The 16,737-nt window shown below is 31.0% G+C and overlaps 4 protein-coding genes across 4 annotated transcripts; 1 reads left to right on the plus strand and 3 right to left on the minus strand.

Annotated features, from left to right (window-relative positions):
* Positions 1-234: 234 nt before the first annotated feature.
* Positions 235-6,007, minus strand: PPL_05229 (uncharacterized protein; the record flags this gene model as incomplete). Its single annotated transcript, XM_020576122.1, has 7 exons — positions 235-243; positions 275-1,498; positions 1,578-2,804; positions 2,871-3,537; positions 3,612-4,133; positions 4,260-5,595; positions 5,716-6,007. The coding sequence occupies 7 exons, from the start codon at positions 6,005-6,007 to the stop codon at positions 235-237; spliced, it is 5,277 nt and encodes a 1,758-aa protein (XP_020434111.1).
* Positions 6,008-7,605: 1,598 nt separating this feature from the next.
* Positions 7,606-8,508, minus strand: med28 (putative mediator complex subunit 28; the record flags this gene model as incomplete). The annotated part of the gene is made up of 3 exons (XM_020576123.1): positions 7,606-7,875; positions 7,987-8,096; positions 8,166-8,508. The coding sequence occupies 3 exons, from the start codon at positions 8,506-8,508 to the stop codon at positions 7,606-7,608; spliced, it is 723 nt and encodes a 240-aa protein (XP_020434112.1).
* Positions 8,509-8,828: 320 nt separating this feature from the next.
* PPL_05231 (unc-50 family protein) lies at positions 8,829-9,895 on the plus strand (the record flags this gene model as incomplete). Its single annotated transcript, XM_020576124.1, has 5 exons — positions 8,829-9,018; positions 9,112-9,235; positions 9,322-9,520; positions 9,594-9,625; positions 9,805-9,895. The coding sequence occupies 5 exons, from the start codon at positions 8,829-8,831 to the stop codon at positions 9,893-9,895; spliced, it is 636 nt and encodes a 211-aa protein (XP_020434113.1).
* A 220-nt stretch (positions 9,896-10,115) lies between these two features.
* On the minus strand, positions 10,116-16,185 carry PPL_05232 (DENN domain-containing protein; the record flags this gene model as incomplete). Its single annotated transcript, XM_020576125.1, has 10 exons — positions 10,116-10,751; positions 10,848-11,550; positions 11,707-11,760; positions 12,051-12,147; positions 12,789-12,846; positions 12,921-13,408; positions 13,488-13,582; positions 13,651-15,558; positions 15,624-15,788; positions 15,884-16,185. The coding sequence occupies 10 exons, from the start codon at positions 16,183-16,185 to the stop codon at positions 10,116-10,118; spliced, it is 4,506 nt and encodes a 1,501-aa protein (XP_020434114.1).
* Positions 16,186-16,737: the final 552 nt, after the last annotated feature.

Raw genomic sequence — 16,737 nt, forward strand, 5'->3', positions numbered from 1 at the left:
GTGTCTTGATCGATATTGAAGCACAACGGGAGTATCAACACTTTCAACTTGTTCTCCTGTAACAACGGTCTATTGAGATCGGGTCGCACCGTTTCCAAGTGGATCTTGAACATTGGTGACTGTTGATATCTAGTGACATTCGTATCGGAACAAAGGAACTTATTCCAAAGTGAACTAGGTATATGATCAATAATCTAAATTGATAAAATAAATTATCACATTAGTTCAATATATTTAAAAAGTCTATACTTAATAATAAACCTATTTCACTTACAGTAAAATCACAAAGGTTGAATGTTAATAATTTTGCAACCTTTTCATTTTCATCGAATTTATCAATACGAAGATTGAATCCAGAGAAAATGAATTCGACATAAGAGTTGGGATCTCTAGTTGATTTGTTACCGTTGGACTTGTCCCAGTCGGAACCTTTATAGATCTTTAGTGATATGTTCATCTTGCTGAACAAGAATCGTTCCTGTGATTTGGGATAATTTGATGGTAGGTTTGTATCCTCTGGATCTTCTCCGGGCGTAGATATATAGTTTTCAATGATATCGATATTCGTATATCTTGGATCCAACCAATGAATGGTCGGTCCATCACGTGATGTTGATGTTGTTGTTGTTGTCATCGATATCGATGATGAAGATGGCTGTCTACTATGACTACCGTGAGTATTCATTCCACCACCACCACCAATATAATTACTAGTTTTCTGAACATCATTGCTATCCAAAGGATCTGAGAATTGTTCTAAATCCATATAATATAGTTGATCGTCCATTGAAACATATTCATTGACCAGAGTATGCTGGTTATTCGATTGGAAACTCTCCAGCTTCTCGTGGTCATAATCTTCGATCATTACACTTCCAAGAATCGGTGCGATTCCACCACTTCCGCTGTTGCCACCACCACCAATTCCGGCACCACCCAACGATGTCTGTGAAGAAGTGTCGGCAAGACTTGTCAACTCTGCAGTCTGATCCTCAAGTGAAGTGGTACTATCACTCAATTTGTTGGAGGTGTTGGATGTTACGTCGGCAGGCGGCGAATGGTATTCGTAGAAAGTACCTTCGTCGTCAGAGAGATCGGCAAAACTAGCGGGATCATCTTCGAAATCCTCGAAATCCAAACTGGGTGTATTTGAGAATGAAGCACCACCGCTATTCAATACTACTTGTGGCGATGCACTGACAATCGGTGACGATGAAATAGTTGCATTGTTGAACGAAGACGTATCTAAATTCGAAAGACTTCCATAGGAACCAACGATTCCACCCAAGCCATTGACTTGGTTCGATTTAAAAGTATCTTCATTTATCAATATATCGATATTCTCTTTCAAATCCGGTGCAATTCCCTGAGTGATAATCAAATCTGCAACCTCTGCATATGGAATATCCAAACCAAGTAGATTACTAATGATTTCATTCACCACAAAGAATGAATCTGCACATGCACTAATCTGTAAATTATTATGATTGAACTTTAACTATTATAATAGTTGGTTAATAAAGAATATAATTGGATAATAATAATAATATATTTTCGGTATATTGTATTCTACATACTGAAAACTTTGGATAATTATGTTGATCTCTTAATATTTCAAATTCAAAATAATCCAAGTATACCGATGGTTCGAATCCAAGATACTTCCAGTAGTTGTAAACAGATGAGTGTGACGATGTCGTTGGAGATGACTCTCTTAGATTGAGAACATCGTCAATCACAAAAATATTGCTATTCTGACCGTTACAACTAATCTTTTTCGAGTCGGTCAACTTGATCTTGGTATCAGCAAAGAAAAAGATGGCAGCAGACGAAAGGTTCGAAGATGGAATGAAATAAACAGAACTATCGATAAAGTTTAAGAATGTCTTTACATGATTCTCTGAAGTTGCTGCTGTTGCTGATTTCGTTTGTTGTTTGATCTTTGGTGAATTTGATGATACTGTCGGTGGATGTTGTTGTTGTTGATGTTGATGTTGGTCTGTTGGGAATGTAAAGAAATCAGGCAGTCTTGTAAACCAAGAATTGTTAATCTTATGCTCGATTGTTATTCCTTTGAATTGAAGTGATATCACCTTGCCATCGATTGCACCGTCCAAAAAGTCAGAGTCATCGTTGTTGATCGATATCACTGCACTCAGTGATTGACTTGGAATCAACTTGTTCGACGATGACAATGTCTTTGAGATGATGGATCTCGGTTGGTTCGATGGCGACGGCAGTGAAAGATCCGCTTCCTTCAACTCCAACTGCGAGAATGAACAATTGATAAAGGTGATATCACGACCAAAGTACTGACTAACATTGAACATCTCAAATCGTTCAAATTCAATCCAATATTTGAAATAGGTATTCTGTATGGTGGTAGCGGCGGTGGTGGTTGCAGATGATGACGATAAAGATGAAGAGCCAACGGAACTACTATTGCTATTGTTGGTATTGCTACTACTGTTACTGTTGATCGAGGATGATGAAGATGATAAAGGTGTCCCACTACATTCGTTTTCCGTCAATATACAATGTCCTTTGTTGACTATGAGCAAAACTGATAAAAGACTGACATTCTTTAGTGATTTAGTATTTGAATGTGATAAAGGTGGTGGTAGTTGTTCTGCAAATTGTGGTTGGTTATTGACATCTAATTGTTGTTGTTGTTGTTGATTCTTCTTTGTATTATGATTATCAACAAACTCTGTCAAAGATGTAAACAAATTAACCAATAAATTGAGTTCATCTTTTTTAATTTCAAATTTCAATATTGGTAAAACTACATTGAATACATATTTCTAGAAAGATAAAGTAACAGTGTTAGTTTTATAGTAGCGTTGATCTGTAATATTAATGTTACTTACAGATGATTCAATTGATGAATGTCTAAATGAACTCATTTCATCTTGTTCAGCTTCACCAAGCCAATCATCATCGAAAATACCTTCGGAGGTAGAAACGAAACTAGAGAATGGTCCTTTGTGCCGTTCTTTAACGTTGTTGAATGGATTGAAAGGTCTGTCTGTGGAGAACGTTGATGATGGAGATGATGACTGTGAACTGGCGCGTGATGATGGTGACGATGATGACGATGACGGTGATGATGATGATGATAATGATTGTTGTGATCTATGTGATGGTGAAGACGATGGTGTAGATATCATTGGTTCCGATGCTAATGACTGATAGTTCAAGTTCAAGTTCAACCTGTTGCTGCTACTATTGATATTACTTGATCCAACGGTAAGAGGCGATCTGATAGGTGGTGAATTTAAATCGACATCATAGTTCGAATAGGCAGAGACACTACCACGAATGGTAATCTCCAATGGAATGACACCATGATGCGTATTCTGATCCTTCGTAGATATCTCTAGGAATCTAATCGTATCGTTCATCTCATTTATCAGATTAGCATGAATATCATCGAAATCGATAAACCATTTAACATCCTTTATATCCTTGATCAGATTGGCAACAATCTTTACATTGTTCGCTGAAATCGATACAATTTCTGATCTAAGTTTTTGACTATATAAACAGCAATAAAGTTATTAACTTTAAATATTCTGTTTATCAAATTTGTGTTATTATTCACTACTTACATTTCAAATGAATTGTTCTTATCTAATTCTAAAGATGATGGGAATTTAATGATAACTTTGATGAGTGAAGAGTTGATATGTAGTTGAGTGGATGTAGATTCTAAAGAGTCTGATTCATCATCTTCATTATAGTTGTTATTGTTGTTGCTGTTGTTGCTGTTGGAGTAGTTGTATTGTGATGATCGTTCATTTCCATCGATTGTAAATCGAGTGTTCTTCAACTCTGTAAGAATATTCTCGTAGCTCTGAGATGATCTGATGATCGGACTGGAATTATCTGATTTCTTCTTCTCTTTCAACTCCAGATCACCTAAAGCACCTGGACCATTCACTCGCTTGAATTGCTCGTTCATCTCATCCATCAACGACTGTCCACTCACCAGCAGATATGGATAAAAGTAAACACTTAGATCCTTCATCTGCAAACTGATATCTCTATCGAATGATTGCTTGCCAGCCTGATATATAAATTGAATTCTAACTGAAATATCGTAAGGACTCGATTTCTCTTGAGCTATACTACTATTATCATTAAATTGAATGATTGAATATAAACTTGATTGATTTTAAATAAAATATATATATATAAGTTGTTCGTTAGTTAATAAAGATTATTATAATTATTTGAGTGTGATTTTAACAACATACTTTGGATTTATCATATTGATATCGTTTGTTTCAAATTTAGATTCCTGTGGTGATTGTATGACATGTTGGAAGAGGTTGAATTTCGTGATGTTAAGATTGATTTGCTTTGACAATGCAGATTGGCTGTATTGAAGTATAAAGTCTTGTACATGAAGTAGGAAGAAGTTGATTTTATATGGTTGGTGTTGAAAGTGTTGTTGAAGAAATGCATTTATATTACAGTGTTCATTGTGGAAGAGGAATAGCCGTAGTCTCGACCACTTGAATTGAATTGAAAATCGATTGCTATTGTTATTGTTGTTGTTGTTGTTTTGATTAATTGTTGTTGATTGTTGATCTAATGGTGAGTTACCACTACCACTATTATTATTATTTCTATTATTATTATTATTATTGATTGGTGTTGGTGGTGATTTCATTGGTGAACCAGACCTCAGTGATGTTGTAGCTGTTGTTGTAGTATTAGTTGTTATTATTGGTATATTTGAAGTTGCTAAGCTTGAATCTATATTACTTTTATCTATACTACTACTACTACTACTACTACTATTATTATTATTACTGATACTACTACTATTGTTGTTGTTGCTATTGAATATCTTTAAAAAGTTCTTTAATAATAACAGTTGTATTGGTGATAATAATATGGTCCAATCACGAAAGTTACACTCCACTGAAAAAAGAGGTAGATTTATATTCTTTTCGGTTCTTTTTATCTTTAGATTGATGATGTCGTTGGTTGAATCTAGATCTTTACTATCTTTTCTATTGGTGAAAATGGTTTGAAATAAAGAGGATTGAATGCAGTTCAATATGGAACTGGTGTAAAATTGATCGGAAAGCAATAGATTTCCATCGGTCTCGGCAACTTTAATCGAGAAATTCGCTAATTTAATCATCTTGTAAAAGTATGAGTTTTTATCTTCTTGCTGTTGCTGTTGTGTTTGACGTGGTGAAGTTGGTTGTTGCTGCTGCTGTTGTTGTTGTTGTTCGGTAGCAGCAGTAGCAGCTTGTTTATCATCTGTATACTCCAGTGACTCTATCAGCAACATCATAGTAATCGATTTGTTTCGCTTACGATCGAAATGTGTTATGGAGATCGAACAATTGTTGATCCTGGCCGACACTTTATCCACCAACTTCTTTATCATCTCTGCCAACAACTCCAAACCACCCATACTCTCATTTCTAGTCTGTATCATCCTATCGACTTCTTCATCCTCATCGGAATAGTATTGATGCTCGACATTCTCAGAGTGTTGCTGTTGTTGATAATCACCACCAGTATTACTAGCTGCTGCTTGTTGATATTCTAAATCATTCAATTTATCAATAACTATATTCTCATAATCTTTGTAGTGTTAAGTTAAGTTTAGTTAAGTATAGTATTAATATTGGTATGAATATCTCATAGTCTGTAATGATTGTTTTCGTTGCTATTATTATTATTACTTACTATCATATGATACTAATGATAATTCCAAGTCAGATACGATGAACTCGCTTGGTTTATCCCAGAGTGATGTGTATGGTACTTTGGTGTGGATGTTTCCAAGGAATCCAGATGCGAGTGCCAGTGGCGAGTTGGTGAGATCAGCATTGATACGACGCACGTTCAGCTCTAGATTGGAAAGGTTGATAGTTCCATTCTTGAAGCCGATATCGAATTGGTCTTTTTCAAGTTCATATTGAAAATATTGTCCAAATATCTTTTTGAATATGAACTTGGCGCCACGATACGACCACATTTTACCAAATTACAAAATATAAACTATAGTCTTCTCTCTCTCTCTCTCTCTCTTTTTTTGATCTCTATTTTTCTATTTTCTAATTCTATTTCTGATAATCTTGATTACTTATGTTTGATTTTGATATTATAATGATAACTCTGATATAAAATATGATTGATTGATTGATTGATATATATATTTATACAATGTAAAACAAAAATATCAAAGATAACTAACTCGTTTAAATGAAAAAAACTAAAAAAAAACTAAAATCTTTATAAACTACAAAAATTATATGAAAATATACACTAAATAATTATTTGTTTTTTTTTTTTTAAATATTACAATATAAATTTATTTTGTTCTTCATTCAAAATAATATTTTTTTATTATAATTGAATATTCTAAAGTAATTATTTAAAATATAATAATAAGAAACTAACAATATGTCAAAAAATAAATATAAATATTAAATAAAAAACACACTAACTAACTATCTATCTCGAGCAAACAAAAACAAAAACAAAACAAAACACACTTCTTGTTTATTTATCTATTTCTCTATTATTTGTGCTTTGTGCTTTATCTCACAATGTAAAAATATTATTTGACAATTTGAAATAATATATAGTTGATTGATTAATTTATTGTTATTTTTATTAATACTAATAGTATTATAATTGTTGCTGTTGTTTGTTGTCAGATGATTGATTTTTAATTAATTCAATATTTTATTATTTTAATGAATAGACCGCCTTTTTAATTTTGTTTATTTTTTTTTTTTTTTTTTGATTGAAATCAAATACTCTGTTTGTGCTCTTTTGTATGATGTAAAACGAAAGGAAAATAATTGATATGATTCTTTTGTTTGGATAATAAATAAAAAATTGTGTGTGAGAATTGATTTATTGATTGTATTGGTTGGTGGTTTGTCTGATTTCGTTGATAGAAACAACATTTCATATTATTTTTATTTTTTACCACATCGTTTTTTCCAAAATTTTGAGAACAAAAAAAAAAAAAAAAAAAAAAAAAAGTGTGGGAAATTGTTTTTATTTTCCTTTAATTTTATTTTAATATCAATCGTTTTAAAAGTCTTAAGTTAATTCAACTTTGCTGGTCAAATTCACTTTTATCTTTGTTATCAGTAGATCAGCAAACAGTCTTACCCGGAATGGTGGTTAGTTAGATCAAGACAATATCAACAGTAATTAAGTTAAACTTTTATAAGATTCTTTTTTGTTTTTGAAATAGTTTATTATTATCTTTATTTTCATTTGCGAAGTAGACTATTCTATTCATGTGATTAATTTCACTCTTTATTTATTATTTTTAAATTAATATGGTGGGGCGAGCAAGTTTGAGTGAAGACAATTATGCCTAATTAAAATTTTGACAATTCTTATTTATCTTATTATATGATTATATCAATCAATACTTATTATTATTATTATTAAATATTATGTTTAGTTTGATTGTTTGATTGATTTCATAGGTTGAATTATTGTATAGCTATATTATATATATATATATATATATATATATATATATATATATATATATAATTAATATTGTATACTTGATTTGCTTGTAAATGTGGTATGCTAAGCTTATGATTATAGGAAAGAGGAACCTGGTAAATTGAAAGCGGGTGGTGTTCTTTGTGAGAGTGATGATAGAATCGATGGTGTGTTTGGTATTGGTGTTTGCATCGGTGAGAATGGAATATCACTGGATGAACTGAATACCTGACCCGATGAATTCAGTGTTTCATATTGTTCTCTGTAGATAGGTTCGAAATGTGACTTCCATTCCTTCACTTTGTTCTTATATTTCTCTATTAGCATGTCTTTTGATTCAATCTCTTTCTTTACTCTAAATATCTCCTAATAATCATTATCATTTTTAATTAAAAAAAAAAAAAAAAAGTCAGTTTTTCATAAACATTACACTTAATATTAATAATAGTAATAATAATAATAATAGTAGTAATTTACCTGTTTAACATCTAAATCTTTCTTTTGATTATATTTCGATTGTATTGATTTAAGATAGCCATCTAAATCACCTATAGATCCAAGTAGATTTTCGATATTGACCTCAATAACTATAAATCAATCAATATAATTAATAAATATCATTTTAGTTTAATTATAAATGATTTTTTATTATTTACCTTCAGAGTATGTTTTTTCTTTTGCTTCATTACTCGATATTAGAGATTGTATAAACACTTCAAGATTACCATTTAATTTCATTAATAATTCAAATGGATTTAAGTTATTATTATTATTATTATTACTATTTACATTGCTATTATTATTGTTATTATTGCTATTATTATTATTATTTACATGATTGTTTGTTGATATATTATTGCTATTATTAGTATTTGTATTACTACTACTACTATGATGTGTACCATTCATTCCATTTTGATAAACATTTGTATTAGTAGTAGTAGTAGAAGTGTTAGAAGAAGAAGAAGTAGTTGTTGTTGTTGCTGTATCTTCAGACATTGCTTTTCTATATTAAATACTATAGAACACTCTAAGTAAAGTTTGACTTACAAAGTTCTTTAAAGAAAAAAACAGTTGATGTGGCACCTCAAATTTTTTTTTTGTTTTTTTTTTTTTTTGCGTGAATTGCAAACCCTATCATTATTATCTTTTTAATTTAAATTATCATTCTTCTTCAATTTTTAGAATATTTATAAATAAAAAAACGAACTATTTACAGAGATATTATAGATATAGATAAATAAAGTTGAAAGTAAACAATATAGTAAATAAAAAAACAACAATATTAGTTTGATTTGGTTTTATAGAGTAATAGAAATATGTTGGGAGGAGTAACACGTACCTCTACATCGCTGCATGGCGATTCCGTACGATATAAACGTATAGTACCAGAGTATTTTAGGAGGATATTTCACTATCCTCAAATGGATATAGAATATACATTTTGGATTATGTTTTATCTATGTTTCAATCCCGCTCGTGTATATAGAAATACTTCTTGGCATAAACGTAGGTAGACACCATACTATTATTATAATAATCAACATTGTATAAATATTCATTTTTATAACAATCTATATATATATATATATATATAAACAGAGACAAAGAATCAATGGGCACGTGATGATCCTGCATTCGTTGTTATATTAGTATTCTTTATGTCTATAGCGTCGATGTCCTATGCAATTGCATTTCACTATCTATCTATATTACATATTATAAAGTAAGTTGTTGTTGTTGTTGTTTAACAAAGATTAATAGTTGATAACATTGAAATCTAATACAAAATTTAAATCTACTCTTGTGTAGAACTATGTTTTGGGCAGTATTTTTTGACTTTATTACAGTTGGTTTGGTAGTTGCCACTGCAGGTTGGTGGATATCCAATCATTTCCTCCGAGAGTCTGCACATCATCATAGTGTCGATCAAAAAGTTGAATGGCTATATGCTTTCGATATTCATTGTAATTCATTCTTTCCTTTATTCATCATTTTATATGTTATTCATGTAAGTAGTAATAATCTATGATCATCATTATATTCTTAAATTAACATATTAAAAATGTTCAATGTTGCTACAGTTCTTCTTGTTACCAGTATTTATGTCTACAAAGTTAGTAGCAACCATTTTCTCCAATTCAATGTTTTTTTTGGCATTTGTATACTATTATTATATAACTTTTCTTGGATACAATGGTATGTTTATATTAGATATGATAGATATAAATAATGTGTAAATGATAAAAGATTAATATTAACGAATCACATTGATTTATATATATATATAAATAGCATTACCATTTTTAAAAAATACAAAAGTATTCCTATACCCTATTCTGGCATTGTTCACATTATTTGTACCGGCGGTAATCCTAAATATTAATTTCACAGTTCAGGTAATGTCTTTTTATTTTGGTAGTACATAATAGGAACAACCAATTCAATAATAATAATAATAATAGTAATAATAATAATAATAATAGTTAATAATTAATTATAATAATAAAATTGATAATAATAAATATTTAGATATAATAGTAAAGAAATGAATTTATTTAAAAAGGTATTATTGATGATAACAAGAATGTATGACGTTATGTATTTTATTGACTATTATTATTTAATAAATCATTAATATCTTCGTTTGATGTTTCTAATCCTTCAAGATTGTTGTTGTTGCTATTATTATTTTGGCTATTATTGTTGTTGTTGTTATCATTGTTGTATTGATGATCACTGTTGGGAGAGTTGAATGAGTGTTCATTAGGGTGATCACTTTGAGAGTTGTTGTTGTTGTTGGTGTGGTTGTTGATGTTGTTGTTGTTGGTACTGGTGTTACTACTATTTCCATTACTCATATTGTTCAGGTATGGAGGCATATGAAAATGTAAATCACCATTGGACACCGACTGGGAACCTTGAAGAAATTGATGATGATGATTTGCTATAATATTGGTATTATTGACAGTAGTTGTTTGTTGATGTTGATAGAATGGATGAGTGGCAAGTATATTTTGTTGTTGTTGTTGAAGTTGCTGCTGTTGTTGTTGCTGTTGATGGTGAAAGAATGGATAATATTGATTCACAAACTGCGGAGGTATTAAATATTGTTGTTGATGTTGTTGAAATGATAATGTAGATTGTGGTTGATAATTCTCCATTGTTGTTGTTGAGGCATGGAGATCTGGGAATCCATTATTTTCCATTCCGTGACACTTGTTTTTTCCTTCAGAAATCCTCTTTTTATAATATATCTTGAAAAAAAAACAAAACAATAAAATAAAATGTTAGATAAATCTGTTTAAATTTTAGAAAAAGAATGCATTTGAACTTACATAAGCAACTTCATTCGCTTTAAGAAAGTATTTGTGGTTTTTGATATTTACCTCATTGTCGCTACTGTAGTTCATAGGCATATTGGTTGGGATTTCACAGAGACTACTGCTAAGTGTAGAGTTGGGGTGATGGTGATTTACAAAATTCTGATATGGATGATATGTATTATTTACATTGGGTCTTGTCGATTTGATTGGACTGGTTGGTGGATGTTGTTGAGTTTTTGATTTGTTGGTTTTTGTTATTGGAATAGTGGTGTCACTCGATGATAAAGGAACAGAATGGTTGTTTTTCGATTCTCCTTTGGCATTTTGATGGAAGGGACATCTCCCTCTTCGTTGACATGGTCTATGGAATTTATTCAATTCTTCACATGATGTTTTACTCTTTAAAGCCGATTGGTTTTGTAATGTTCTATTCAAATGATTATTATTATTTATAGTGGTTGTTGAATTATCAATTATATTATTATTTGTCAAAATATTGTGCTGGTGTTGGTTCAGACTCTGACTATCATCTAATGAGGGTGAAGAAGAAGAACTGGATGTAGACGATGATGACAAATGGAGTTGTCCATTATTCATATTATTATTATTATTGTTCAAATGACTAACAACATTTAAATTTTGGTCAAAAACAGCCATAAAAGGAATTGAATTGGAATTTGTTGTTGTATGAGTACTATGTGGTGATAGACTCATTCTTTAATGAAAATTTGATATACTATTAATTAATTAAACAATTAAAATTAAAAAGGATAATTTAATATTTATATAATAGATTGTTAATACCAATGACATGACAAAAACACTAATTGTTTTGAAACAATGAATAAAATATAAGAATAGCAATTATTACTTACTATTTGTTGTAGTAGTTGTTGATTTTTGTTGTTGTTTTTCAAAAGATAATCTAATAGCTAATATAGTATCGAATTGATGAAAATGGATTCACTGGTCTAATAATAAGAATACAATCGACAGACAACCAAAAAAAAAAAAAAAAACAAAAAAGATAAAGAATTAAAAAAATTAAATTAGAAGAAATAAAATTTAATTAAATTAAAAAAAAGATAATAAGTATAAGTATATTTTTTTCTACTTTGCAGGTGGAGTGAGTAGAAGGAAAGCTATTATAAATGTTTGTGTTGATGTGTCAATATTGTTTGTTTGATTTATAATAATCTAAACTCAGCAACCTACTTGTTGAACTGATTCTGCAGAATGAACACCACTCCTGTTGGCATTTTACCTGTTAGAATCAGGTTGGCTAGTTTTTTACCTTTGCAAACCAAACCAACTCAATAAATTTTTTTTTTTTTTTTTTTGTTTTTCTATTATTTATTTGTTTGATAGAAATAACATATTCAATAGAAAGTTAGAGGTGGGTGTTTTTGAAGTTGGTTTTGTTGGTACTTTCAGTGAAACTAAAAATGAATTTATTTAGTATTGAATAGCTAAAGAAATCAGATAGGAATAAATAGTCGGGTTTATGGAGGATTGAAAAAAAAAAAAAAAGAAAAATTTAAACAAACCTACATATAAATAATTTAATTACTTTTTAAGATTTGAAAAAATCTATACCTATATAATGTTGGTGCACCATAGATTCTATTCTTTTTGATTACAACCTACTTGAAAGTTCTTATTTCTAATTACAAACTACCAAAAAAAAATTAATAGTTCCATAAAAAGGTTACCACTTTCAAAAATTTAGTATTCCAATGAATTTAAATTTGCATCAACACAAAATCATCGCCTGTCACACACACACACACAAATAATCATTGGTAACCTAAATTAATCTTTGAATGCAAATATAAATAATTCTATAGAATTATTAGCTTTAATAATTAAAAATTATTTATTTTCCAAAAAAATTATGATAATTTTATAATTTATTGGATTTATATGGATTTAAAATTATATCTTTTGAATTACATATACTATTTTTAATTCCAAATAATAATTCTGTATGTGATGTGAAAAGTTGAGAATTCTTGAATAATAATAATTAATGTTAGTTATACACTTTTGTTGTTTCACAAAATAACTATTTAGTTTATGACTTACTAAAAATTGGTCTATAAATTGATAATGAGTTGGTGAAATTATCTTTAATAGCTTTTCTTTCATTTCTTTGTTACCAAAATCAAAGTTTGGATTCCAATCGATATAAAAAGCGATACTATCAATAATAAATCGGTGATAAAGCTGTAGATGAATCGAAATTAGTATTTTAGAATAAGATTTGATGAAATTGATGATGATGATGTTGATAGTTACAGTTAATTCATTCGAAAACTTGTGAATATATTTGAAATCGTTTTGAATTATTTTGAATGGATAGTCTAGAGAGTATTTTCTACCAGTGTCTTTCCAAAGTTGATTGTGGAACTGTCTAAGTGAGAATTCCAATCGCTCTTCAAGTGGTAAGCGTGGTAGGTTTTGACATTTCTTTCCTATTATTAATCGATTCTCATCAACATCCAATATATAACAGTTATCGATGATCTCTGGCATATCTGTAGGTACTTTAGTTATTCCAATTACATATGGTACTAGAATATTCAATCAAAAATCATAACGTTAATAAAACTTATCTAATTATTAATTATACTCCAATATTTTTATACATACTTGGACAGTGAAGAACATCTAATGTAGATTGTGGTAAAATTGGTATAAATGCGCCTTGATAAACATATGGTTTCAAAAGTGGTATAAATGAAAATCTAAATAAACAATATTGGTTATTAATCTATTGCCAAGTTGTTGTATAATAATAATAATATTAACATACATCGTATTTGAAATTAAACCTATATTTCTTGAAGTGACAATAATGAATTTCTCTAAAAGTATACAGGTGAGTGTCATCATGATTGTCTTTAAGGAGAGTGTTCTCATTAGTCCACCTAGACACCAATTTTCAATTTGATAGTTGTCATCGCCAGCTTCGTATGTGAGTGTGTTTTGCTCGCCTGGTGGATGTACCTCGAGTTTCTTATCTTCGCGAGGTACTCTCAAGCCACAGTAGTACTTGATGATTTCAATCTCCTCCAAAGCCAATGGTTTTGTGTTGCTGTTGATGTTGGTGATTGTGGGTGTGAGGATTGGCGAAATTGGCTCGGATATCATTGTGGGTGAGATTGGTGTGACACTGACTGGCTGTTGTGTCGGTACTTTTGGAAGTGGTTTGATCTTTGGCGATACATTATTAGATGTGTTGTCACCGTCTTCGCCGCCAGCGGCTGTTGTTGATTGCTGCAATTTGTCTTGTCGGTCAGTTGGTGAATGATTGGATATTGCAGTGGGTGGCACCGGGCTAACAGAGATTGGTGAGTCTGCCGAGATGGTAAAGTCAGTGGTGGCAGTGTTCAGTGTGGTTCTTACTCTGTTGCCAAACTGTATGTTACCGCCATCGAGTGTGCTATCGATAAAGTTTACTTTCTGTTTAATTGCGTCTACTTTGGTGATGATAGGAGTGTTTGTGCTGTTGAGCTCGCCATTTGCCAGCTTCTGAACGTTGAGGGTGGTTGCTGTTGGTGTTGAGCTTGAATTGGTCAAGTCGTCAAACTGCAGGTTGGCAGTGGTCGGTGATGAATCCGCTGAAAAGTCTACGCTATTAGACGAGGATGTAAAGTCGGTCATCTGATCGAGATCATCGTAGTCATCATTCGATATGCTGAGTGATTCCTGAATGGCAGAGAGCGCTTCATCTGTGATGGTTCCAGGCGACTGCGATGACGAGGGTTGATAGAAGCCATTGGCCGATGTCGGTAGTTGATGTTGATGCTGTTGCTGCAGTTGCTGTTGACGAATCTTTTGAATGTTTGCTAAATTTGAAATGGGTGTGGAATGAGATCTGCTATGTCCTACGGACTTTGACAACTTACTATTGTCGCCGTTGATATGTAAGTTGTTGCTGTTGTTGTTATAGCTGCTGCTGGCCGACAAATTATTACTACTGGAATGCTTCGATATAAGAGAAGTCGTCTCCGATCCAAAGAGTGGAGAATCGCTTGGCGACACCATGTACGGTGAGTTACCAGAGAGGTTGAGTGTGTTTGTTTGTGAGACATGTGCTGGCAGTGGAGGCAGCGGCTTGCGCATCAAACTCTTGGTGAGCGGACCACCACCACCGCCACCACCACCACCGTTCATAGCCAGGCCATTACCATTGGCATTGCTATGCGATGCTGCCAGTCGATTTAGGTCGTTGGCCGACGACATTGTCAGCGACTTGTTGTGGTTGATGGCAACCGGTGGCTTCTCGAGAATCGAATTGATACGATTGAGTCGCTCCTTTCCGAGAATCGAATAGATAAAGTCAAAGTGTGCTTTAAAGAAAGGGAATCGAGAGATGACACAGTAGCAACGTGGTGCGAATATACAGATGTTGTTGGATTGTGCGTATTGTTTTCTTGGGTCGAGTGGTGGCGATGAAGATTTGCTAGATACCGGTGGAATGCCGTCGTGATTAAAGAAACAAGGCAGCTGGTCGATTGGCTCCGTATTGAGAACACAAGCGACATATAAAAGATGCTCACCACCCGTAATCAAAAACATAAAACTCGTATCGGATCCCTCCAACTGTGATAACGACTTGAACAACACTGCATGAATCTCTGTCAATGAACTTCTCCTAGATACCTGCAACAGTTTAATACCATCTGGAAAACAAAATCCAATTACCTGTTCATCACAACTATAAATCGAAAACAACAACGATTGTTAAAACAAAATAACTAAAACAAACATCTAATAACATACACTCTTTCAGGTGGATATGAATATAATATTTTGGCATCGTGTGAAACCTTATCGTTTGGACCAATAGGTGAATCAGCAGATAAACCAACCACTATGAAATGTTCAATTAGATTACCATCTCTATATGCTTTGCTATTACCACCTAGAGTAAATGATTTAGTTGTACTAAAATAGATTATAATTGTTGATGGTAAAATGATAGAAAGCAATGTAAGTATATTTAATGAATGAGTGATAAGTTTGTTGATTGTGATTATTACTCTATATTCTTTGCTGAAGTATTTAGATCATCATTGTTTGAATCTATAATTTCATTATTATTACTCTGTTCACTAATAGCATTATCATTTTTGTGATTTTCAATATTTTGTAACTTTTCTTGTTGAGTCTCCAAATTTGCGATGTTCAAAGATTCATTTGGATGTAATTTTACATTGTTGTGATTCGGTGTTTCTACTATTAGCTTTGGTACTTCTTGTTGTTGTTGTTCTTGTTCAACAACTATTTTAATATTATTATTACTATGACCATTTATTTTATTATCTTCAACTGATTCAATCATTATTTTAAAAAGTATAAAATAACAATAACTTTTATGATTCTAGAAATCCAAACAACACTAACCAAAATATCTGTAATATCTATAAAAACAAGATTCCAAAATATGAAAATCTCTCTATAAATATATATAAATATAAATAAACTATAAAAATAATATAAATTAATATTATTATTTCAATTAAATAGTGTCTTTGAGTAGTTGTATATCAAATAAGAGTGGAATTGGAAGTGCTTTGTTCAAAACAAACTATTATAATAATAATAATAATAATAAATAATTATATATATGATGTGTACAATATATTAAAAATAATTATATTTGGTTTATTTACATAAATTAGTCAGATAAATTAAAATCAATTATTGTTATTTTGCAAAGTTATTATTATTATTGCTTGGTTGCACTAGTTCTTCCTACACTGCACTTCTCGCCTATTTTCTATTTGTTTACTGGTTTGTTTGTTTGTTGTTGCAATACATAATTTAAATTGATGAATTAATACTTTCATCTGTTACATACATTTTGAGGTTGTTGTTATTATGTTTGGTGTTT

Source organism: Heterostelium album (genome assembly GCF_000004825.1).
Source record: "Heterostelium album PN500 unplaced genomic scaffold PPL_scaffold5, whole genome shotgun sequence".
In the NCBI taxonomy this organism is placed as follows: domain Eukaryota; phylum Evosea; class Eumycetozoa; order Acytosteliales; family Acytosteliaceae; genus Heterostelium; species Heterostelium album.